Consider the following 23,895-nt stretch of genomic DNA (forward strand, 5'->3'; position numbering starts at 1 on the left):
TTCTAGTCTGGCAATGAGAGGCTCATTTTAAATGTGCCGAGAATGAAGTTCCATTTGTTACAACATGCGATGTAACCATCAAATACTAATAGTCACTACAAATGCAAAGCAAATTATCCACTCATCAATATGAAATGGCCTATCTATGGTACCAAGAAAAATGACAACAAAAGGAGAGGCTAAACAATTATTCCAATATTCAAAATTTTCTACTAGATCACCAAAACATAGTGAGCGTTGCCTCCACCGGTCTAGCTCTTATTGTCTTTTGGAATGTCAAGACCTTCAAAAGCTGGACTATCAACTCCAACCCCCATTGTGTTGAGACCATTGTCAACATAAATGGTTGCACCAGTGATCGCTGAAGCTAAAGGAGATACCAAAAAAGCAGCAGCATTTCCGACCTCCTCTGTTACATCCATTTTCAGTTTTAGTACTCAAGCAAACAGCAATGCCAACAGTAAGATAAAATATCTATATTTTTTACTCCCTCCATCCCAATCTATGCGGCGGTGTTTAACTCGGCACAGAGTTTAAGGAAAAAAAAAAAGAAGACTTTTGAAATTTTGTGGTCTAAAACAAGCGATAGATATTTGTATGGCTATAAATCATCTCATTAAGTATAAATTATTTCTAAATTAAAAAAATATGATATTCTTTCTGGGACAGACTAAAAAATGAAAGTACGACACATAAACTGGGACGGAGAGAGTAATAGTGGTGTCCTCTCCAGCTTGCGTACACCTTGATTATTCCACCAGATACATGCTACCTCCCAGCAGCGCAAGTACTGTTGTAACTTTGCCACAAATGCTTAGACAAATGGGAAGAAATCACCTAGCGTGTTTCTAGTGGGATTTAAACCTTGATCTCCAAAGTTTTCAACCAGATAAAACATCTTATATTAACACCCTGTTTCAACTCCTCCCAACCCCATACATATGTCATCAAGATGAATAAAAAGTGTTCCAGTCCCCAACTCAACACACATTCTGTAAAGAAAAACAGATATTCACCCCAGTGGAGGCATGGCGGAATAGTTTTGGGAGATCTTAATGGAAAAGAAATACTACCAAGATTGAGATAGTTTAAGGATTCTTAAATAAAAATAATAAATGAAGAATAGAATATGAATCACCTGCATATAATTCTTTTTGCAATGGGGCATTCTCCAATGAGTAATTTATCATCATATCGATGAATCCAATAGCTTTTGCGGCACGACTTCCCAATGGACCTGGAAAGGATAGATTTGATTTTGAGTTCAAAGCACTTGAAAAAGAAGCCACAATATATGAAAGATTGATGTGAGTGATCGAATATGTCATCGACCAATTCAACTTTAACAGAACTATAAGTTGCAAAATAATCCCTTTTTTCCTCTTAGAATCCTTTACCTTTTCAGTTTTATCTACATTTAAGCTGTTTGAGCAAGTTCTTGTTGTCAAGGTACAGTTCTAAGCAGAAAATTTGAAGTAAGGCTGGTTATATAACCACACAATGCATAGCAACGGCATAAGTTTAATGTTAAAGTCTTAAAGAAGGAACTAAAACTTAAACCATGCTGATACAAGTTCTAATATCAAAATATGGACGCCTGAGCATACACGGTTATAAACTTCTAACTTTGCATCTTGCCTGTTAATTGGTTATGGTTATCCAGTGAAATTCCAGAGTACCATTTTGATCAGTACAAGCACAATACATGTAATACTACACCTTGTGGGCCATACCTGCAGATATTGTGTTGACTCTGACTTTATTTTTCCTTCCAGCTTCAAAGGCCAGGACCTTCAGCAAGAGAACACTACTCTTAAGCGATGCTCTCATTTGAAGCTAAAGGGAATAAAGTTCAAATAATTAGGAAAAAAAAGTAGCAGAGAACTTACTTTTGTGTCACTCTCCAAAGCAGCTTTTGCCGAACTCATACCACCTCCATATCTATTAAATTCAGTGACGACAAGTCATTTTAAAATAAGTAAATAAGGAAGATTGTGTTTCAGGAGGTAAGGGGAATCGTACCCAGGAATAATTCTTTCAGAAGCAATGTATGTCAGAGAGATTGAGGCGCCGCCTACAAGGTAAGAAATATCTCAAAGTTCTATAAGGAAAAGGTCTATTTGGTGGAATAGCACATGATGAACTAATTTTGCCATATAGAGTTAGCTGAAACAAGCTCGTGGAGCTTTACCTGGATTTATTATTGGAAGAAAATGCCTCAGGAGAGAAACAAAAGAATAACTTGAGGCAGATACTGCTGCAAGGTAGCCTTTTCTTGATGTCTCCAGCAGAGGTTTGCTAACCTACATTTACACTTTCAGATACCATAAAGGTTCCAATAAGAACTTTAGCAGAGAATGGCGAGTAGTGTACCTCTGGACCATTTGCAAGTGAATGCACAAGGATATCAATTGTGCCAAAATCTTGTTTCACGGATTCAACAGCTTCCTACAATATAGAACCAATTGCACAGTTACTTGATCATGTTATCTTCCTGCTTTGATATAATTCTGCAGCATATAAAATAATACCATCTAGCTGCATACAGTATATAGTATTTTTAACTCCAAAAATGGAGGTGAGCTTTGATCTATTCAAGATACAACTAGAGATAGCACATGCCAAAGGAAGAACAGAATGATCTAATATTGATAGGTAGCTCATAACAAGAATCACTAATAATGCACAAAGTATAAACTAAAAGTACTTGGTAAACAAAAAAGTCTTTCAACATATACAAGTTGGATTAATGGAAATCTAGCTTCTCGGAACCATGTCAAATCTCTTATAAGTATCAAACCAATATTATGAGAAGTTCAATTTTAAACCATGTATAAAGTCATAAACCCTATCAAAGTGAAAAAGAAAACCATGTACAACGTCATAGTTTGGAGTGCTGAAGCAACTAGTGCACTTGATTTATGTTAGATGCTCTTAATCAATAATGACTTTGGTTAAAGAAAGCTTTCTTCAAGATGAGCATGTAGGGGGGCCATATCCAGCTGACAAATATGAGAAAACAACTTGAAAAATGCCAAACTTGATACCTTGACTGTCCAATTTGAGGATCCTGCGTAGCGTTTGTTTGCTTTCACCTGGATGATACCAATTGCATCTAGATAATTAGACTTGCACAGTTGTTCCGTAACTGGTTGAGAAGGATAAAGAGAAAAGCTAATCTTACATCCTCAGGAACATCTTCAGGACTGTCATAAACTGCATCCAATGGGTAGACTTTAGCAATTTCCATCAACGAACCATCTGGCAACCTATTACAAAATATTGCAGCATCTATCAGTAGATGAAAGGGATGAGGAGTACAGTAGAAAAAATAGAATAGCTCCCATCCTTACACTCGCGATTCATCAAATTTTCCACGTCGTAGACTTGTCTCGAAGATATTCAGTGCCTAAATAAATTTTGTACGGAAGATTATATCCTGGGCATGCTGTAGGTAACTGTTGAATATATAAAAAAAGTTGTAAATATACTTACAGGCACCCATGTACCAACAAGAATTTCAGCGCCTGCAGCTGCAAGTGCCTTTGCAATTGCCCATCCATACCCGTTATCATCTGCTATACCAGCAATAAATGCCCTCTTACCTGTGATTATGAGAAAACACTATAAACAATCTGTCATCTGGACTCCAAAATACAGTAAAAAAATTCAAGTAGACTTTTGTGCGACCTCTTAAATCGATAGGCAACCCTGACGCAGGCGCTTTATCACTTGCTCCAGACATTGCTTTTGGAACCATCCTCTCATATTTTACAGAAACAGACTTAAAGCTTTGACTCAGCTTTGTTGGTGAGACGTAAGATGAACTTCTAAGCTCAGTACAAGATCTGCTTTTACTTTCAAAACCAAAACTGACATTGGTCAACTTTGAAAAACAGGGAGAAGCAGAAGCGCATTGTTTGACTGCAGCAATTTGCAGGCCAGGAGTTGCATTTGTAGCCATTTCCAGATATTCACTTGACCAGAAGAATGAAGAGTCTAACACCTGATAGATATTTGCACCAATAATTCATTAGTACAACCAGAGGCGGATCCAGGATTTAGAGGCTTCGGGTGCCAAAAATTTTGAACATAGTCATATTACAATTTACATTGTCTAATAGGGTATAAATTTAATCGGTTTGGTCTATTTGGGTTTCAGTTCGGGTTATTCGTCTTTGGAGTTAATATAAGCAAATCGATCGAGCAAAAAAATTACGTAATAATTATGATAACTTAGAAAAAAAAGCATAAAAATTCAACTGGATTATGCATTTTGTACAAGAAAAAAGACTCTTTATCACTTTATATTTAGATACTTATGGCAAAAACTTACACTAATAAGCACTCTAAATATTAAGTAAGTTTACGGACATTTTTCAATTTATATTTTTCATAAAAATTAACTCACTCGATATTATATACAATTGTCCTACTTTAGAGCAATCTGACAAAAGAATAAACTTTCATCATTGATTAAAACAATAACTTATTCAAGGATTCTTTTTTTAATTTTTTTTTTTTTGGTTTCTGCAAATAGATTTTCACAGTTGTGGGCCCGGAGAAAACAGTTAATTTTTCTTTATCTATTGATAAATCACGGAGGAGTTAGGAAAGTGCAACAATGGAGATTTCTTTGAATAAAAATAAACTAATAAGATTAAAAAAAAAAGTCAATAGGACCTATTAATAAACAAAAAGAGCAATTAAGTAAAGAGAAAGAAGAAACAAAGGATCCTCCTGTAATTGTCTTAAATGCACCAAACAAAAGCTTTTAAAAAAGTAAGCTAGGCTAGATTCGAACCCCCACCATTTGGGTGAAAGTGGCATTGCCTTGCCAGTGGCACCTTCATCCTTTTTGCTACTGAGGGTGCCACTTAAAGTATTTGTATACATTCCTTCTATATATACATGCATGTATACATACTATTGCATAGTTTCAGCCAAAGCTTGCGGGTGGCGTACCACCCCGTCCCTTACATGTAGATCCGCCCCTGAGTACAACTAAACAGCCGTATATCAATCAATTTCAATCAATGAACTACTCCTCAATTTCAAAATAGTTGAAGCTGGCTAAAATGTTAGTTAGGTACAATTATGCTAGCAGTCAATCAACCCACTGCAACCCTCCTCATTTATCCAATTTTGGAGTTTATATACCAAATCCTTACAAGACAATATCGATGCAGACTAGAACCGAGCTAGAGCTAACACCAGTTTGTCCCAAACGAGCACTACTCTCTTTTAAAGAATTATTAACAAAAGAAAACTGAACTAAACCTTTTCAAAGGAATCAAACCATGAGCTAGTGTCTCCTTTATGCTATGTAATGTAGCACCAAGTAATTCATTGAATATTATTCCTCGACTTGAACTTCCATACATCAATTAATAAGTAAGAAAAGAGACTATTGCAATCTTTCTAAGGCTAAAAAAGTGGCCTTATATGACATCTAGCAAATATTTTCTTGTCAAACTCTCTGTCATTATTTCTAAGGCTATAAAAGTTTTTTTTTTTTTTTTGACAAGTGATTTTAGCAACATTTTTCAAGATCCCGGAGGACAATAGTGCACAGAGCCAAACAAGACAGTAGTTTTACGCAGTAAATTCAATCAAATGCAAAATGGGTATGGAATTTCAAGCTCAAAAAAGTGAAATCACCAAAAGGGTGATCCAACATTTGATCAATGCACAACATTTGAACAACAGCATTTGAATCACAGTATAAGCTTTTCAAGAAAACTCACCTGTGAGATGAAGCACTGGTGAAAAGATCGAAGCTTGACAAGAGAATGAAAGGAAAATTTTAGGGCTATATATGTAAGCGTGTGTATGTCTTAGTTGGGTTTCGATGAAAACTAAGGTATGGCCGTTGGGCAGCTTTGAAAATGCCGAAGTGGAGAGTGTGTCACAGGTGGGACTTTTGGCTGCTTTTGGTGAAATCGTTATTTACCCTTCAAAACTTTGGGCTTTCATGAGAGAGGAAGAGGGGGGGAATATTTGTGCCCTATGGCCTTTTTAGGCGACTCTTTAAATTATGTCCATGTTAATCTAATTTTTCCATAAATTTAATCCAGTGAACTAACAAAGAATATGGAGAATTTTAGTAGTCCAGTTAGTTGATTGCTTAAATTTTTACCTTGTTCGTGAGTGTTTAAAAAACTAACAAAAACAAATTTTAAATAGTAGCTTCAAAAGGTTATTTGTACAAATGCCTCGTATGTGGGTTACACTGTCAGTCTGTCACGCTTAAAGTTTTCAGATTTATACGATCAACACACGATGTTCTACAGTCTTACTCAAACCGAGCGAGCCAACATATATATATATATATATATATATATATATATATATATATATAAAATCCACAATCTTATAAAATGGGTATTACATGTACGGATGTACTACAGCTATCCCAAACACAATGTCAATCAGTGACGGACTCAAGATTTTACACAAGCGGGTTCGAAAAAAAAACAACGACAAACTTTAGTATAATCGGTGTTGGGTATGACAAGCTTATAAGGTTTGATCACTTTTTTTTTTCTCAACAAAAATCTCAAAATAAAGTCATTTTAAAGTCGCGCTCTATAGTTTTAACAAAGTTAAAAATATTTTTAAAAAGATACAACAAGTTATATGTTTCTATTTTTAGCAATTTATCTATTTAATTTAACAAATTTTACTTCAAGAAATTCAGTTTTAAAAAGTATCACATCATTCATGATTTCTCACACATGTTGACAGATGAGCATAGTGATGCATTTGTTTTACACAGGTTATCCGGAAAGAAAATGAAACATCTCATTTATTATTGAAAGGACTTTTGAAAAAATTATTGCTTTCAAACTTATTCATATTTTTTGGAAATTTCGGTAAACGATTTGGGTTTTTCACTGATGTACTTGAAAGGGAAGAACTATTTTTAGAAATCATGATTTAGCTGAGTATTTTATTTCTGAGTTACTTCTTATATTATTGGTTTTACGTTGTTATGGACTATGGTGAACTATTGGTTTTGGACCCGACCTTGGTAAAAGCTCGTCACTGCTTTCAACCTAAGGTTAGGTTTGTTATTTACTCAGTACATGGGGTCGGTTGTACTGATACTATACTTCTACACATTGCGTGCAGATGTTGGTTGTTGTTGTTACTGTGCTCGATGGTTGTCGGATTTGAAGATGTACCTGTGTTCCTGTTGTAGCTGTCTCTTGTTCATAGTAGCCTTAGATTTATAAAAGCTCTGTTTATGTATTATTCAAATAGAGAATGTATTTATTTCATCTCCGCTTTGTAAACTCTATTCTTAGAAGCTCATGATTTGTACTACCAGTTCTTGGGAAATGTATAAGGTTAAGATAATTATTTACTTAAATTGTTTTAATAATTGTTATTGGAATTAGATAGTTGAAAGTTGGCTTACCTAGCGGGTTGGGTTAGGTACCATCACGACTAGTTGGATTTTGAGTCGTGACAAGGTGGTATCAGAGCTCTAGGTTCATAGGTTCTACGAGTCATGAGCAAGTGTCTAGTAGAGTCTTGCGGATCGGTATGATGACGCCCATACTTATCTTCGAGAGGCTACAGGGCATTTAGGATATATACTTCCCATTTTTCTTTCCTTATCGTGCGGGATTGATTCAGCTTGAGACATAACACTTTGAATTTCTTCCACGTATTCGTATGCGCACATGAGCGCTCGGTATCAGTTGTGTATCGCCGGCTTATGATTCTATGAACGAGGTTCAAGATGTGTATTTTGTGTTTTGGCGATGGGCCAGTCTGGAGGACTTGAGGCCACGGTTAGACCACAACTTAAGCTCAGTAGCTTTAGTTGTAATTTGTACATTTGGACTCATATGTCCGGTGATGTCCCTACAAGTAAAATTTATGGCTCGATGTGCGGTGGAATAGCTTTGTGATGAGTATGATGTAACTGCGGGATGTGTTAAGACGATGTGAATATGACGAGAAGTGTTTCCTTGAAGTGTAAAGGAATTCCATTGGGTGCTTGATTTTCATTTTGATGTGACGTACAGTCTCGAGTGTGAATATTTTGAAGGATCTTTCACGTTGTTAAATTTTGGAAAAAATTAAATTCTCGTGTCTGGTTAATGAGTTTGGACTCAGAAAGATTAAGTGATTTCATAGTAATTGTGGCTGCGAAAGGGTATAACAAGATGCCAATTTGAGGCTAAGCAGGTAGGTTATCTCCTGCATAGTAATCTACGTAGGTGTGTTTTTTATAATGTTGATTGGAGAGTTTCTTTTCTACCAACGGATTATATGTGTTGAAATTTGAATTTGAATCTGGTTGAGAAAGTTGACTTGACTGTCAAGAGAATAAATGCGAGCTTAGAGGATGATCGAGGTATTTTATGGTTGGTGTTACATGAGCCTGAGAAGAATTTTCATTGAGCTGACTGCAGCATCATGGCAGTAATAGAGTATGGGTATTGTGAGTTATCAAATGTTTTGATTTATGGCTTTGAGCCAAGTGGGGGGTCTTCTATTGACAATTTAATTCATGGTTATGTGTCAAATTTTTGTTTTGGTCTGAGATTTATTTGGGAATCAGTGATGACTTGTAGAGGTGGAGTTCGAGAATGACTCGAGTAAGGAAATTTCTTTATACGGGTTATATTGCGCTTTATGAGTATATGAAAATCGTGGGATGAGTGAGTTGTTAATTGTGAGTGATGTAGTGCCCATGGAGTATGAAGTTGATCGGTGGTATTAAAGTAGAGTTAATTCTTTGAGTGTTGTTGTGCTAATGGGGCACGTGTCTCTTGGCCCATTTGGGCGGTGTAATTTGGATTTGAACAAAGGGGGAGGCTCTCGAGAAAGTTTCAATAGGTTCGAGGTTTATATATAGCAATTAAAAATTTCTCCGGACTTGTGTATGGATAAAAATCTGAGATTTGCATTTAATGGCGACTGGACTTGCGGAAATTCTGTATGACTAGGGAGTTTATATTTCAGTATAAGAAAGGAAAGGGGGACAATTTTAAATTTACATAAGGTCTTTTAGAGTTGATGTCTCGTTTGTGGTGCTTTTGGGGTTTTAAAGAAGAATACATTGACTTATGGGCCTTAGGGTGGTGTAGTTTTATGTTAGGGTGTCTTATAGTGAGTTGTGGTTAAAGATCGTGGTGTTTTAGCAAGGAGAAGTATCAATCTGAAGACAAATTCGGAAGGGACTCGGAGAAATAGGACAACTGGGTAGTAGACTGGACCAGTATGGTAATGGTAGGATCGGTCTTTTGGGTAATTACGATGTGGTAAGTCTTTACAAATATTTTGGTGGCAATATTCTTAGGTTTGGTGACCTGCGTGGCTTAGTTGAGTTAGAGAGATTCAGTTCTGATGGCTTGATTATGTGCAAATGGATTCCAAAGTATTCTTGATGGTTTCTACCATGGTTTGAGCCGTTCTACCGGTGTAGGGAACGTGTTGTGTATTGTATTTCCTCCTGGAAGGAAGAAAGAGGAAGGTTTCTAACTAACCGGGTATGTAATTTGTCGGTGGATCAGAGTTGATAATGGGATTCTTGTGCTTGTCACATGATGGCATAATAGATGTGGTGTGTTGTGCGGGCATTAGAGCAAGTATTCATATTCGGAAGAATGCTTAGGCTATAATATGCCTAGAGTTAACTGTTAAGTATAAAGTTATAACGTTTCCCGTATTCGTACTTTTGTTGAGAACTATCTGGGCTATACTTGAGGTTACAAAGAAGATGATTCCCTAAATAAACGGGGTGGTTACTAATTCTGCGTTAAAAAAAATCCGATTTGAAGTGTGATAGCAGACTTTGCACGTGCTTACACTATGACGTGCTATTTCTACGAGTCCAGGAGCATGAGAATCTTATTCCATTATCATATACAAGTGTACTTATTTAATTGCTCTTGTATGATATGCTGGGACTGGAGGCCTGTGACCATGCCGGGCGATTCATATTAGTGGCACGTGAGTTGTCCGTGCCGTGTGTGAAAATTCTATTTCTATAATAATTTATCTGATCTATTAATTTCCTTCCTCTACAATTGTACACATGCACCTATGGCTATCCTCTTCACGAAATTTGAGGAGTGGGTTGTAACATTGTGGTTATGGTGGTGCTTGTTGAACTTGCAATATGGTTCTCTTCCTTGAGACATCTCCCATATTTGGGTACACGGATTGTGCAGTGGTGGCTAGAGTTATATTGATGTGGCATGTCTGTGGGATTGTTGTGTTTAATAATATGAGGTCATTGGACCTAGAATGGGTACTATCAGGCTTGATTGTGTTATATTCGAGAGGATTATGGTTCTGGTTGGGGCGAGAGAGCTCCATGGCTAGTTGATATGATGAGTGGTTATGAGTTTTTGATTGTTTCTTTCATCGTTGGCAATGTACAAAGGTTTCGGAATGAGGTTCTGTTGAATGCAGGATTTTATACTAGTACTTGGTTGGATTTGAGTAGTTACTGTGATCAGAAATAGTGCTACGAGTATGTGAGTTGTGTAGTATGTTATGTGATTATATTTGGGATTATGGTTATGACTGGATACAGCTTGTTCAGGATTATACAGTGTGTAGATGTGAGATTCGGGTCTTGAAAAGAATTCTAAATGTTAGAAATTTGGCTCCAAGATTTTTGGGCTAAGGTTAAATTAATTATTTTCAGTTATGTTATGTGGTCAGGCCTATATAGAATAGGGTGACGTGAGATCACCCCCGAGTATGTGCGTTGTAAGGTGGAATAGAGATTTGAAGGTTAAGAACAACTCTTGGCATGTTCGAGGACGAACATGTGTTTAAGTGGGGGAGAATGTAACGACCCGACCGATCGTTTTGAGTATTACAGCCTCGTTCCCCTATTTACTGCTCAATTTATGCCTTATAATTGATTTATCACTTATCGGGTTAGTTGGTTCGGGTCCGAAAGGATTTCGGAGTGAAATGAGATACTTAGTCTCATAATTAAAAATTTAAGTTGAAAAAGTTGATCGGATATTCACTTATGTATAAACGACCTCGGAATTGAATTCTGATGATTCCAATAGCTCCGTATGGTGATTTTGGACTTAGGAGCGTGTCCAGAAATTATTTTGGAGGTCCGTAATAAAATTAGACTTGAAATGGCGAAAGTCAAATTTTTGAAAAGTTTGACCGGGGGGTTGACTTTTTGATATCGGGGTCGGAATCCAGTTCTGAAAATTTTCATAGCTCCGTTATATTATTTATGACTTATGTGCAAAATTTGAGGTCAATCGGACGTGATTTGATAGGTTCCGGCATCGTTTGTAGAAATTGGAAGTTTCAAAGTTCATTAGGCTTGAATTGAGGTGTGATTCATGGTTTTAGCGTTGTTTGATGTGATTCGAGGCTTCGACTAAGTTCGTATGATGTTTTAGGACTTGTTGGTATATTTAGTTGAGGTCCCGAGGGGGCTCGGGTGAGTTTCGGGGTGGTTTTGGACCATTTCTAGGCTATTTTTAATTGCTGGTTTCCGCCTACAGAGGTGTACATCGCGATCACGAACATTTGGTCGTGTTCGCGAAGAGCAAACAACAGTTTGGAACCTTGTGAATCGCGATCGCGAAAGCTCTTTCGCGATCGCGTAGAACAAAATCTCTGCTGCACTGACCCGGCTTTGGAAGCTTATATCTCGTAATCTATAAGGAATTTGGAGATGATCCAAAAATGAAAGTTGTAGCCCTTGATGTCTAGTTTTCAGAAAAGTAAACCATTTGTCATTTGGAGTTGTGTACAAAACGTTATGGTGGATACACTATAGGCTATCTGGGAAGAGTTTGGAAATCTCTGTTGCATAGGGTTGAATTTAGAAGCTTATATCTAGCAATATATAAGGAATTAGGAAATAAAAAACAAATAAAAGTTATAGCCCTTGGTGTCTAGTTTTTATAAAGGTAAACCATTTGCAATTTGGGATTTTGTACAAAAAGTTATGACCATTATACTAGAGGCTGTCTGGAAGAGTTGGGGAGTTTGTTTTTCGCAATCGCGAAGAGCAATTTTGGGGCTGAAAAATTTTGTGCTTCACGATCGCGAAGCATTTTCCGCGATCGCGAAGAGTAAATGCCTGGACAAAAGATATATTTTGAGGTTTCGGCAATTTTAACACATTTGTAGCTATGAAGCTCGGATTGAAGCGATTTTTGAGGCAATTTTTACCATATGGATTGGGGTAAGTGATTGTAACTCGGTTTTGGTTAAATTACACGAATCTATTATTATTTTTATCAACAAATTAGTGTTTTGGGTTGAAAATAGTAGAAAGATTCATAGACTTTAATTGAGGATTTGAAGGCCGAGTTGTGGTCGGATTTGAGTAATTTTGGTATGGTTGGACTCGTGGTTTAATGGGAGTTCGGATTTTGTGAGTTTTATCGGATTCTGAGACGTGGGTCCCACAGGTAATTTTTGGGGCATAATTTCGGATATTTGAAAAATATTAGTATTTTGATATGGAATTAATTCCTATAATTTTATTGGGTTGAATCAAATTAATTGTGACTAGATTCGAGCCGTTTGGAAGTTGATACGCGTAGAATAGAATTTCTAGAGCATTGCTTAGCTTGCTCGACATTGGATTTGGCTTGTTCGAGGTAAGTAACTCTTCTAATCTTGGAGTTGAGGGTATGAACTCCTGAATATATGTATTATGTGAATTGTTTGGAGGTGACGCACATTCTAGGTGACGCGCGTATGGGCGTGCACTATAGAAATTGTGACGTAGTTGGTTCCGTGAAATTTTGTAGTCAAATAATCTTGGCAATTTTTATTTAGTTTTATGTATTAAAGAAATTGAGCTGAGAATCATGTTGAGGCTATGTGCTAGTATTATTGGGACCCATAGAGGTCATATTGCTTTGAATTATTTGTTCTAAATTGAAAATTATACTCCGTCATATTCGTGTCATTACATATCATATCTCGGTCTCTGTTATTATTTATTGATACATCATATCATTATTTTTGGGCTATTTTTATGAAATTGTGAGCCCATGAAAGAGAGACTGGAGAGATTGATGACTGAGTGAGGCCGAGGGCCTGATTGTGAGGATTATTATTTAGATTGGGGCTGCCCGCCTGCAGCAGGCCTTATAGGCTTTATTATAGCACGTGAGTTGGTCGTGCAGATTCAGATATTATTATAGCACGTGAGTTGTCCGTGCAGCACGTGAGTTGGCCGTGCGGATCCAGTTATTATTATAGCACGTGAGTTGTCCGTGCAGTACGTGAGTTGGCCGTGCAGATCTAGATATTATTATAGCACGTGAGTTGGCCGTGAGGATCCAGATATTATTATAGCACGTGAGTTGTTCGTGCAGCACGTGAGTTGTCCGTGCAGATTATAGCGCTTGGGCTGAAGGAGCCCCTCCAGAGTCTGTACATACCCCCAGTGAGCGCAGGTACCTACTGAGTGCGAGTGCCGAGTGCGAGTGCTGAGTGGCTGGGAGGACTGAGTGAAATGATACTCTGGGAGTATGCATATGATTTTATCACTGAGTTGCATCGCATTGACTTGCACACATGACATACAGGCATAAAGATGTATTTTTCTCATGTTGTACAGTATCACATCATTCATGATTTCTCACACATGTTGACAGATGGGCATAGTGATGCATTTATTTTACACGGATTATCCGGAAAGAAAATGAAACATCTCATTTATTATTGAAAGGACTTTTGAAAAAATTATTGCTTTCAAACTTATTCATATTTTTTGGAAATTTCGGTAAACGATTTGGGTTTTTTACTAATGTACTTGAAAGGGAAGAACTATTTTTAGAAATCATGATTTAGCTGAGTATTTTATTTCTGAGTTACTTCTTATATTATTGGCTTTACGTTGTTATGGACTGTGGTGAACTATTGATTTTTGTAATGACCCAACCGGTCATTTTAACTTTTAGAACCCCATTTCCTAAAATAAAACTTTTCGTAGGTGCTTGTAATGATTTATGACTTGCGGGGATGGTTGGTTCGGGATTTGGAAGTGTTTGGGGTGAAACCGGAACACTTGGTTCCTTAAGTTGGCCTTAAAGTGCTAAGTTTGACTTCGATCAACATTTTGAGAAAATGACTTCGGAATATAATTTTGATGATTCCAACAGCTCCGTATGTCTATTTTGAACTTAGGAGCGTGTTCGGAATTTTATTTGGAAGTCCGTAGTTAAATTAAGCTTGATATAACTAAAAACAAGAATTTAAGTTTGAAAGTTTGACCGATGAGTTGACTTTTTGATACCGGAGTCGGAATCCAGTTCCGAAAATTTTTATAGCTCCGTTATATAATTTATGACTTGTGTGTAAAATTTGAGGTCAATCGGAGTTGATTTGATAGGTTCCGACATTGAATGTAGAAGTTGAAAACTCTTAGTTTTATTAAGCTTGAATTGGGGTATGATTCATGGTTTTAGCATTGTTTGATGTGATTTAGAGGTTCGACTAAGTTCGTATGATATTTTAGGACTTATTGGTATATTTGGTTGAGGTCCCAAGGGCCTCGGGTGAGTTTCGGATGGTTAACGGATCAAAAATTTGAGTTAAAAAGCTGCTGCAATTTTTCCTCTTCTGTTGGACATTCTGGGCTGTGATCGAGCCCAGATATCGAGCCAGATATCGAGCCCATGGTTGATGAGGTACAAGCTCGAGCTAGTGTATCGAAGCCATGATCGAAGGTCCAACTCGAGGGCCATGATCGAAGGTCCAGCTCGAGGGCCATGATCGAAGGCAAGGCTCGAGGGCCAGGATCGAGACCCAAGATCGAGGGTCACAATCGAAGGCTCAAGCTCGATGCCATGATTGAGGCTATGATCGAAGGCCCAACCTCGATGCCCTGATCGAGGCCATGACCGAGGTCCAGGCTCGAGCCTGTGATCGAAGCCGCGATCGAGGCCCAGTTCGAGGACCAGTTCCGAAGGCTGCTGGGCAGTTTTATAAAAAGAGGGCATTCGTCCCATTTGCCATTTTTGACGAACTTGAGTTTGAGCAGAGACAACTTTTGGCAGATTTTCAAGGGAAAAACATTGGGGTAAGTGATTCTAACTCGGATTTGGTCTACATATACAAGTATATCATTATTTTCACAATTTAATTAGTGTTTTGAGATTGAAATTTGAAAAAGTTTAGAAATCTCATAGAAACAAAATTTTGAGATTTCGGTATCGATTCGGAGTCGGATTTGAGTGAAACTGGTATGGTTGGACTCGTAATTAAATGTGTTGTCAGATTTCATAACTTTCGCCGGATTCCGAGATATAGGCCCCGCGGGCGAATTTTTAAATAATTTCGGGATCTTTTCTTAAAAATACAGTATTTTCTTATAGAATTGATTTCTACAATATTTAGTGATTTTATCGAATTATTTTGGCTAGATTCAAGCCAGACGGAGTTGGATAATCGTGGAAAAGGCCCTATAGTGGATTAAATTGGAGCAAGACGAGGTAAGTCTCTTGTCTAATCTTGTGAGGGGGAAATTACCTCATCGGTGATTAAAATTAAATAATTATTGCTAATTGTGGGGGGCTACGTACGCACGAGGTGACGAGAGTCCGTGCGTAGCTACTATTAATGCTAAAGTCCGGGTAGTTTAGGACTCAAAGCATGCCTTACTTGTGTAAATTGTATTCTTTGATTTATTTATATTAATTGATATCTATATGAATATATTGTGAATTGTTAGATAAAGATATTAAAGGATGGAAATATCATAGGCTTGATTGTCTATTTAAATCAATTAATTTGTTAAAAGAAATTGTTCTCCTCCCAAATTCATCTTATAATGAATATACTCTCCTTCCGGAGGCACATAAGAAAATGTCCTCCTTTCTTGTAGAGCGGGCCAAACGCCTCGGCAGGATAGATGCATCTATGGATCGCGCCGCACGTCCCTCGGCAGTGTACACGACACTATGGATCGGGTCGTACGTCCTCGGCAGAAATCGTGCTTAATAATAATAATTACACGATACTTTAATAATTTATTTCAGCTTGTGAAGCTAATTAATAAATTGGAAAATCCTTAGAATTTAATGAATTATTATTCTTGCTTGTTAAGGAATTAATTATTACTCCTGTAAATGAGGTTTAATTGATAAATTAGAAATTATTTGAATTGAAAGAATTTAATTAGTGTATTGAGAGTTGTTACATTTGAAGGAATTTGATTATTTCTGCTGATTAAATAAATTATTGTAAATTCTGTAAATCATGCTGATTTAAATATCCTAGTTTTATTTCAGCTATTATTATTGACCCATAGTGAGTGTCAAAGTCGGCCATCTCGTCTCTACCACTTCGAGATTAGGCTTGATACTTACTGGGTACACGTTGTTTACGTACTCATACTACACTTGCTGCACTTTTTGTGCAGGATCTGAGACAGGTACTAGTGGAGGACCTATCATCACATACCCACGTCATCCCGAGGCATAGTGGTGAGCTGCCTTTCTGAGCCGTTCTGCAGCTACCAGTGTCTCTTTTTATATTTATATTCTGTCTATTTTATTTCAGACAGTATTTGAAATTTTGTATAATCTACTAGATGCTCATGCACTTGTGACACCGGGTCTTGGCACACACACATTGGTAGAAGTTGGTATTTTATTATTTTCTTGGAATAAAAGTTTAACCAATGTACGTTTGACTTATTAGTTGGCTTGCCTAGCTGTAGTGTTGGGCGCCATCACGACCTATAGGTGAAATTGGGTCGTGACAACATGGTATTAGAGCACTTGGTTCACATAGGTCTCACAAGTTTTGAGCAGACCTAATAGAGTCTTGCGGATCGGTACAGAGACGTCTGTACTTATCTTCGAGAGGCTATATGGTGTTAGGAAACTACCTTTCTTCATATTCCATCATGCAATTGATGTAGTACTAAATATCCTTCTCTTATTCTCTCACAGATGGTGAGAACACGCTCTAATGAGATTCCAGACCAGGGAAGAGCTACTCCCCTAGTTGCTAGAGGCCGAGGCAGAGGCCGAGGGAGGGCTCCAGCCCGTGGTAGAGGGCGAGGACGTCCCAGGACCGTTCCAGTTATGCCTCCAGTAAATCCAGCAGAGAATCCCATTATTGAGGAGCAGGGTGAGGTGCCTATGGCAGAGCCAGCTCCGGTGGACTTCACATCTGCACCGAGATTTCAGGATGTCATGGGTCGTATGCTGCGATTCATGGACAATATGACTCAGGCCGGTTTATTTCCTACAGACCTAGCCACTTCTCAGGCAGGCGGGGGAGCACAGACCCCTACCGCACAGGCTCATGGACAGGAAGCTATTGTATATCAGACCCAGGGTGCACTACTCGTGGGTGTAGTCCAGCCAGTGGCAGCAGCTACACCTGAGCCCAGGCTAGCTGTAGCTGCCGATCCTCAGAAAATATTGGACAGATGGACTAGACTACATCCTCCTGTCTTCGGGGGTGAGCGACATGAGGATCCACATGATTTTATTGATCGTTGCAAGGATAGACTGTACAACATGAGAATATTGGAATCCCATGGGGTTGATTTCGCTACTTTTCAGCTAGAGGGTAGAGCCCGTAGATGGTGGCAGTCTTATGCTCTTGGCAGACCAGCAGATTCTCCTCCCATGACTTGGGACAGGTTCACCCGTATCTTCTTGGACATGTATATTCCACCCTCCCAGAGGGAAGAGTTGCGGTTTTAATTTGAGCAGCTCCAGCAGGGTCAGATGTCAGTGACTGATTATGAGGCGAGGTTTTCTAAATTATCTCGCCATGCACTAATGATACTCCCTACTGAGGCGGAGAGAGTGCGAAGGTTTGTAGCCGGTTTACATACTGGTATTTAGGCCACTATGGCTCGAGAGGTTGAGATGAGTACTTCTTATGAGCGAGTTGTGGAGATAGCCCGGAGGATTGAGGGTGTACGTCAGCAGAGCCGAGAGCAGATTATGAGAAATAAGCGGTTCAGGTACTCTGGAGAGTTCAGAGGTGCTCCGTCCGGGGGTAGAGGTCAGTTCGTGAGGGGACAGTCCAGCAGACCCCCATATCCAGCACCACCATCTCCTCGAGATGCTCCAGTGCGACCTTATCTCAGTGCTATCCCAGAGAGTTCTTATCGCCAACCAGCTATTCAAGGTCCTCCCAGTGGGTATTCAGGTCCCCAGGGCCAGACACTTAGTCAGCAGCCCATCGCACCGAAGAGTTGTTACGAGTGCGGGGATCCTAGTCATATGCGGAGGTTTTGCCCCAGGCTTCGGGGTAGACCAGTACAGCAGGGTCAGCAGCCTATGCTTACCAGACCAGTTGCTCCACCAGTAGTCCGACCACCCAGAGGTGGAGGACAGGTAGGTAGGGGCCGTCCTAGAGGTGGAGGTCAGCCAGGCGGAGGCCAGACAGTTGGCGCTCCAGCTCGGTTCTATGCTTTTCTGGCTAGACCAAATGCAGAGGCCTCAGATGCCGTGATTACATGTATTATTTCTGTTTGTGGCAAATATGCCTCAGTATTATTTGATCCAGGATCTACATATTCATATGTGTCATCTCTATTTGCTCCATTCCTAGGTGTTTCTCGTGAGTCCTTGAGTACTCCTGTTTATGTGTCCACTCCTGTGGGTGATTCTGTTGTTGTGAACCGGATCTACCGGTCCTGTATTATTACATTCTATGGTTATGAAACTAGAGCAGATCTCATATTGCTTGAGATGATCGATTTTGAAATTATTCTGGCTATGGACTGGTTATCTCCATATCATGCTATTCTAGATTGTCATGCCAAGACTGTTACCTTGGCTATTCCAGCATTGCCTAAGCTGGAGTGGAAGGGTTCGCATGTTAGCTCATTTAATCAAGTTATTTCTTTTATAAAGGCTCAACACATGGTTGAGAAGTGGTGTTTGGCTTATCTAGCCTATGTTCGGGATACTACTGCAGAGACTCCGGCTATTGATTCAGTGCCTGTAGTTCGGGAGTTCGCCGATGTATTCCCGTCAGATCTTCTAGGTATGCCACCTGATCGTGATATTGATTTCTGTATTGACTTGGTTTCAGAAACCCAGCCTATATCTATCCCACTGTATCGCATGGCTCCGAAAGAATTGAAAGAACAACTTGAAGAGTTACTAGCCAAAGGGTTTGTCAGACCGAGTGTATCGCCTTGGGGTGCACCAGTATTATTTGTGAAAAAGAAGGATGGAACAATGCAGATGTGAATTGATTATCGCCAATTGAACAAAGTCATTATTAAGAACAAGTACCCGTTGCCGCGTATTGATGATCTATTTGACCAGTTGCATGGTGCTAGGGTATTCTCTAAGATTGACTTGAGGTCGGGGTACCATCAGTTGAAGATTCGGGATTCGGATGTTCCGAAGACTGCTTTCCATACTAGATATGGTCATTATGAGTTTCTGGTAATGTCTTTTGGTTTAACTAATGCCCCGGCAACGTTTATGGATCTGATGAATAGGGTATTCAGGCCATATATTAACTCATTTGTCATTGTCTTCATTGATGACATTTTGATCTACTCACGTAGTAAGGAAGAGCATGAGCAGCATATGAGAGTAGTGCTTTAGATATTGCGGGAACAAAAGCTATATGCTAAGTTCTCTAAATGTGAGTTTTGGCTAGAGTTTGTAGCATTTTTGGGACATATTGTATCGGGCGAAGGTATTAAAGTTGATCCCAAAAAGATTGAGGCAGTTCAGAATTGGCATCGTCCCACTTCGGTGACGGAGATCAGGAGTTTTCTGGGTTTGGCAGGTTATTATCGTCGATTCGTGGAAGTTTTTTCATCTATTGCAGCACCTTTGACCAAATTAACCCAGAAGGGTGCTCCATTCCGATGGTCTGATGATTGTGAGGTGAGCTTTCAGAAGCTTAAGACATCATTGACTACAACACTAGTGTTAGTGTTGCCTTCCGGTTCGGGGATGTATACAGTGTATTGCGATGCTTCGCACGTTGGCTTGGGTTGTGTATTGATGTAGGAAGGGCAAGTTATTGCATATGCTTCACGTCAGCTGAAGCCCCACTAAAAGAATTATCCGGTACATGATTTGGAGTTAGCTGCGATTGTTCACGCTCTTAAGATTTGGAGGCATTATCTTTATGGGGTGTCTTGTGAAGTTTACACTGATCATCGCAGTTTGCAGCATTTGTTCAAGCAGAGGGACCTAAATTTGAGACAGCGCAAATGGCTGGAGTTACTAAAAGATTATGATATTACTATCCTGTATCATCCGGGCAAAGCAAATGTGGTTGCAGATGCCTTGAGCAGAAAAGCGGAGAGTATGGGTAGTTTGGCTTTCATTTCAGCAGAGGAAAGGCCATTAGCCTCGGATATTCAGTCCTTGGCTAACAGACTTGTGAGGCTGGATATTTCAGAGCCCAGCCGAGTTCTTGCATGTGTTGTGGCCCAATCTTCACTATTTGAGCAGATCAAGGCTCACCAGTATAATGACCCACACCTGGTGGTTCTTCGTGAAACGGTACTACGAGGTGGTGCCAAGGAAGTTATTATTAGAGCGAATGGTGTTCTGTGACTCCAGGATCGTCTATGTGTTCCTAATGTGGATGGACTGAGGAAACAAATCCTGGAAGAGGCACACAGTTCTCGATATTCTTTTCATCTAGGTGCTACTAAGATGTATCGTGACTTGAGGCAACATTATTGGTGGCGACAAATGAAAAAGGACATAGTTAAGTATGTAGCTCGGTGTCTAAATTGCCAGCAAGTTAAATATAAGCACCGGAGGCCAGGTGGCGTACTCCAGCAGATGACCATACCAGAGTGGAAATGGGAATGAATTACTATGGATTTTATAGTTGGGTTACCGCGGACCTTGAGGAAGTTTGATGCAGTTTGGGTGATTGTTGACAGGTTGACCAAGTCGGCACATTTTATTCCTGTTGTGACTATGTATACTTCAGATAGGTTGGCCCATATTTATATTCAGGAGATAGTTCGGTTGCACGGTGTGCCAATTTCCATCATATCAGATAGAGGCCCTCAGTTTACTTCACATTTCTGGAGAGCAGTACAGAGTGAGTTGGGGACCCATGTAGAGCTCAGCACAACCTTTCATCCGCAGACCGATGGACAGTCAGAGAGGACAATTCAGATTTTGGAGGATATGCTCAGGGCATGTGTGATTGACTTTGGAGGTCAGTGGGATCGTTTTCTGCCTTTGACCGAGTTTGCTTATAATAACAGTTACCAATCCAGCATCGAGATGGCTCCATTTGAGGCTTTATATGGTCGGCGATGTCGTTCACCTATCGGATGGTTTGAGCCATGTGAGGCTAAGTTATATGGTACTGATTTAGTAAGGGATGCCTTGGAAAAGGTAAAGTTGATTCAGGAGCGACTTCGTACAGCACAGTCCAGACAAAAGAGTTACGCGGATCAGAAAGTGCGTGATATATCATTTATGGTAGGTGAAAAAGTTCTCTTGAAGGTTTCGCTGATGAAGGGAATTTTGAGATTCGGGAAGAAGGGCAAGTTGAGCCCAAGGTTTATAGGCCTATTTGAGATGTTGAAACGAGTTGGGGAGGTTGCTTATGAGCTTGCATTGCCTCCCAGCCTATCGGGAGTTCATCCGATTTTTCACGTATCTATGCTCCGGAAGTATCATGCCGACCTATTACATGTGTTAAACTTCAGCACAGTTCAACTAGATAATAGCTTGGGTTATGAAGAGGAGCCAATTACCATTGTTGATAAACAGGTTTGCCAGTTGAGATCCAAGAGGATTTCTGCAGTAAAAGTCCAGTGGAGGGGCCAACTAGTCGAGGAAGCGACTTGGGAGGCCGAGGAAAACATACGGAGCAGATATCCAGACTTATTCAGCACTTCAGGTACAATTCTAAACCCGTTCGAGGACGAACGTTTGTCTAAGAGGTGAAGAATGTAATGACCCAACCGGTTATTTTAACTTTTAGAACCCTCTTCCCTAAAATAAAACTTTCCGTAGGTGCATGTAATGATTTATGACTTGCGGGGATGGTTGGTTCGGGATTTGGAAGTGTTTGGGGTAAAACCGGAACACTTGGTTTCTTAAGTTGGCCTTAAAGTGCTAAGTTTGACTTCGGTCAACATTTTGAGAAAACGACCTCGGAATAGAATTTTGATGATTCTAACAGTTCCGTATGGTGATTTTGGACTTAGGAGCGTGTTCGGAATTTTATTTGGAAGTCCGTAGTTAAATTAGGCTTGAAATGGCTAAAAATAAGAATTTAAGTTTGGATGTTTGACCGATGAGTTGACTTTTTGATACCGGAGTCGGAATCCAGTTCCGAAAATTTTTATAGCTCCGTTATATAATTTATGACTTGTGTGTAAAATTTGAGGTCAATCGGAGTTGATTTGATAGGTTCCGACATTGAATGTAGAAGTTGAAAACTCTTAGTTTTATTAAGCTTGAATTGGGGTATGATTCATGGTTTTAGCATTGTTTGATGTGATTTAGAGGTTCGACTAAGTTCGTATGATATTTTAGGACTTATTGGTATATTTGGTTGAGGTCCCAAGGGCCTCGGGTGAGTTTCGGATGGTTAACGGATCAAATATTTGAGTTAAAAAGCTGCTGCAATCTTTCCTCTTCTGTTGGACATTCTAGGCTGTGATCGAGCCTAGATATCGAGCCCAGGGTTGATGAGGTACAGGCTTGAGCTAGTGTATCGAAACCATGATCTAAGGTCCAACTCGAGGGCCATGATCGAAGGTCCAGCTCGAGGGCCATGATCGAAGGCAAGGCTCGAGGGCCAGGATCGAGACCGAAGATCGAGGGTCACAATCGAAGGCTCAAGCTCGATGCCATGATTGAGGCTATGATCGAAGGCCCAACCTCGATGCCATGATCGAGGCCATGACTGAGGTCCAGGCTCGAGCCTATGATCGAAGCCGCGATCGAGGCCTAGTTCGAGGACCAGTTCTGAAGGCTACTGGGCAGTTTTATAAAAAGAGGGCGTTCGTCCCATTTACCATTTTTGACGAACTTGAGCTTGAGCAGAGACGACTTTTGATAGATTTTCAATGGAAAAACATTGGGGTAAGTGATTTTAACTCGGATTTGGTCTACATATACAAGTATATCATTGTTTTCACAATTTAATTAGTGTTTTGAGATTGAAATTTGGAAAAGTTTAGAAATCTCATAGAAATGAAATTTTGAGATTTCGGTATCAATTCGGAGTCGTATTTGAGTGAAACTGGTATGGTTGGACTCGTAATTGAATGGTCATAACTTTCGCCTGATTCCGAGATGTGGGCCCCGCGGGCGAATTTTTAATTAATTTCGGGATCTTTTCTTAAAAATATAGTATTTTCTTATAGAATTGATTTCTACAATATTTAGTGATTTTATCGAATTATTTTGGCTAGATTCGAGCCAGACGGAGTTGGATAATCGTGGAAAAGGCCCTATAGTGGATTAAATTGGAGCAAGACGAGGTAAGTCTCTTGTCTAATCTTGTGAGGGGAAAATTACCTCATAGGTGATTAAAATTAAATAATTGTTGCTAATTGTGGGGGGCTACGTATGCACGAGGTGACGAGAGTCCGTGCGTAGCTACTATTAATGCTAAAGTCCGGGCAGTTTAGGACTCAAAGCATGCCTTACTTGTGTAAATTATATTCTTTGATTTATTTATATTAATTGATATCTATATGAATATATTGTGAAATGTTAGATAAAGATATTAAAGGATGGAAATCTCATAGGCTTGATTGTCTGTTTAAATCAATTAATTGTTAAAAGAAATTGTTCTCCTCCCAAATTCATCTTATAATGAATATACTCTCCTTCCGGAGGCACATAAGAAAATGTCCTTCTTTCTTGTGGAGCGGGCCGAACGCCTCGGCAGGATAGATGCATCTATGGATTGCGCCGCACATCCCTC

The 23,895-nt window shown here is 39.4% G+C and overlaps 1 protein-coding gene across 2 annotated transcripts; it reads right to left on the reverse strand.

Annotated features, from left to right (window-relative positions):
* LOC104104756 (enoyl-[acyl-carrier-protein] reductase [NADH] 2, chloroplastic-like) lies at window positions 1-5,907 on the reverse strand. 2 transcript variants are annotated; one of them, XM_009612910.4, is made up of 13 exons: window positions 5,748-5,907; window positions 3,691-4,006; window positions 3,496-3,605; window positions 3,354-3,409; window positions 3,185-3,269; window positions 3,048-3,095; window positions 2,374-2,448; window positions 2,192-2,303; window positions 2,023-2,074; window positions 1,890-1,941; window positions 1,734-1,791; window positions 1,139-1,237; window positions 1-409 (listed from the first exon to the last, which is right to left on the reverse strand). In XM_009612910.4, the coding sequence occupies exons 2-13, from the start codon at window positions 3,962-3,964 to the stop codon at window positions 252-254; spliced, it is 1,179 nt and encodes a 392-aa protein (XP_009611205.1). In that variant the 5' UTR covers window positions 3,965-4,006; window positions 5,748-5,907; the 3' UTR covers window positions 1-251. The 2 variants fall into 2 exon arrangements, with proteins under 2 accessions (XP_009611205.1, XP_009611206.1); XM_009612911.4 differs by having other exon boundaries at window positions 3,691-3,999; window positions 5,748-5,876.
* Between the last annotated feature and the right edge of the window lie 17,988 nt (window positions 5,908-23,895).

The sequence above is a fragment of the Nicotiana tomentosiformis genome, chromosome 3 (assembly GCF_000390325.3).
Source record: "Nicotiana tomentosiformis chromosome 3, ASM39032v3, whole genome shotgun sequence".
In the NCBI taxonomy this organism is placed as follows: domain Eukaryota; kingdom Viridiplantae; phylum Streptophyta; class Magnoliopsida; order Solanales; family Solanaceae; genus Nicotiana; species Nicotiana tomentosiformis.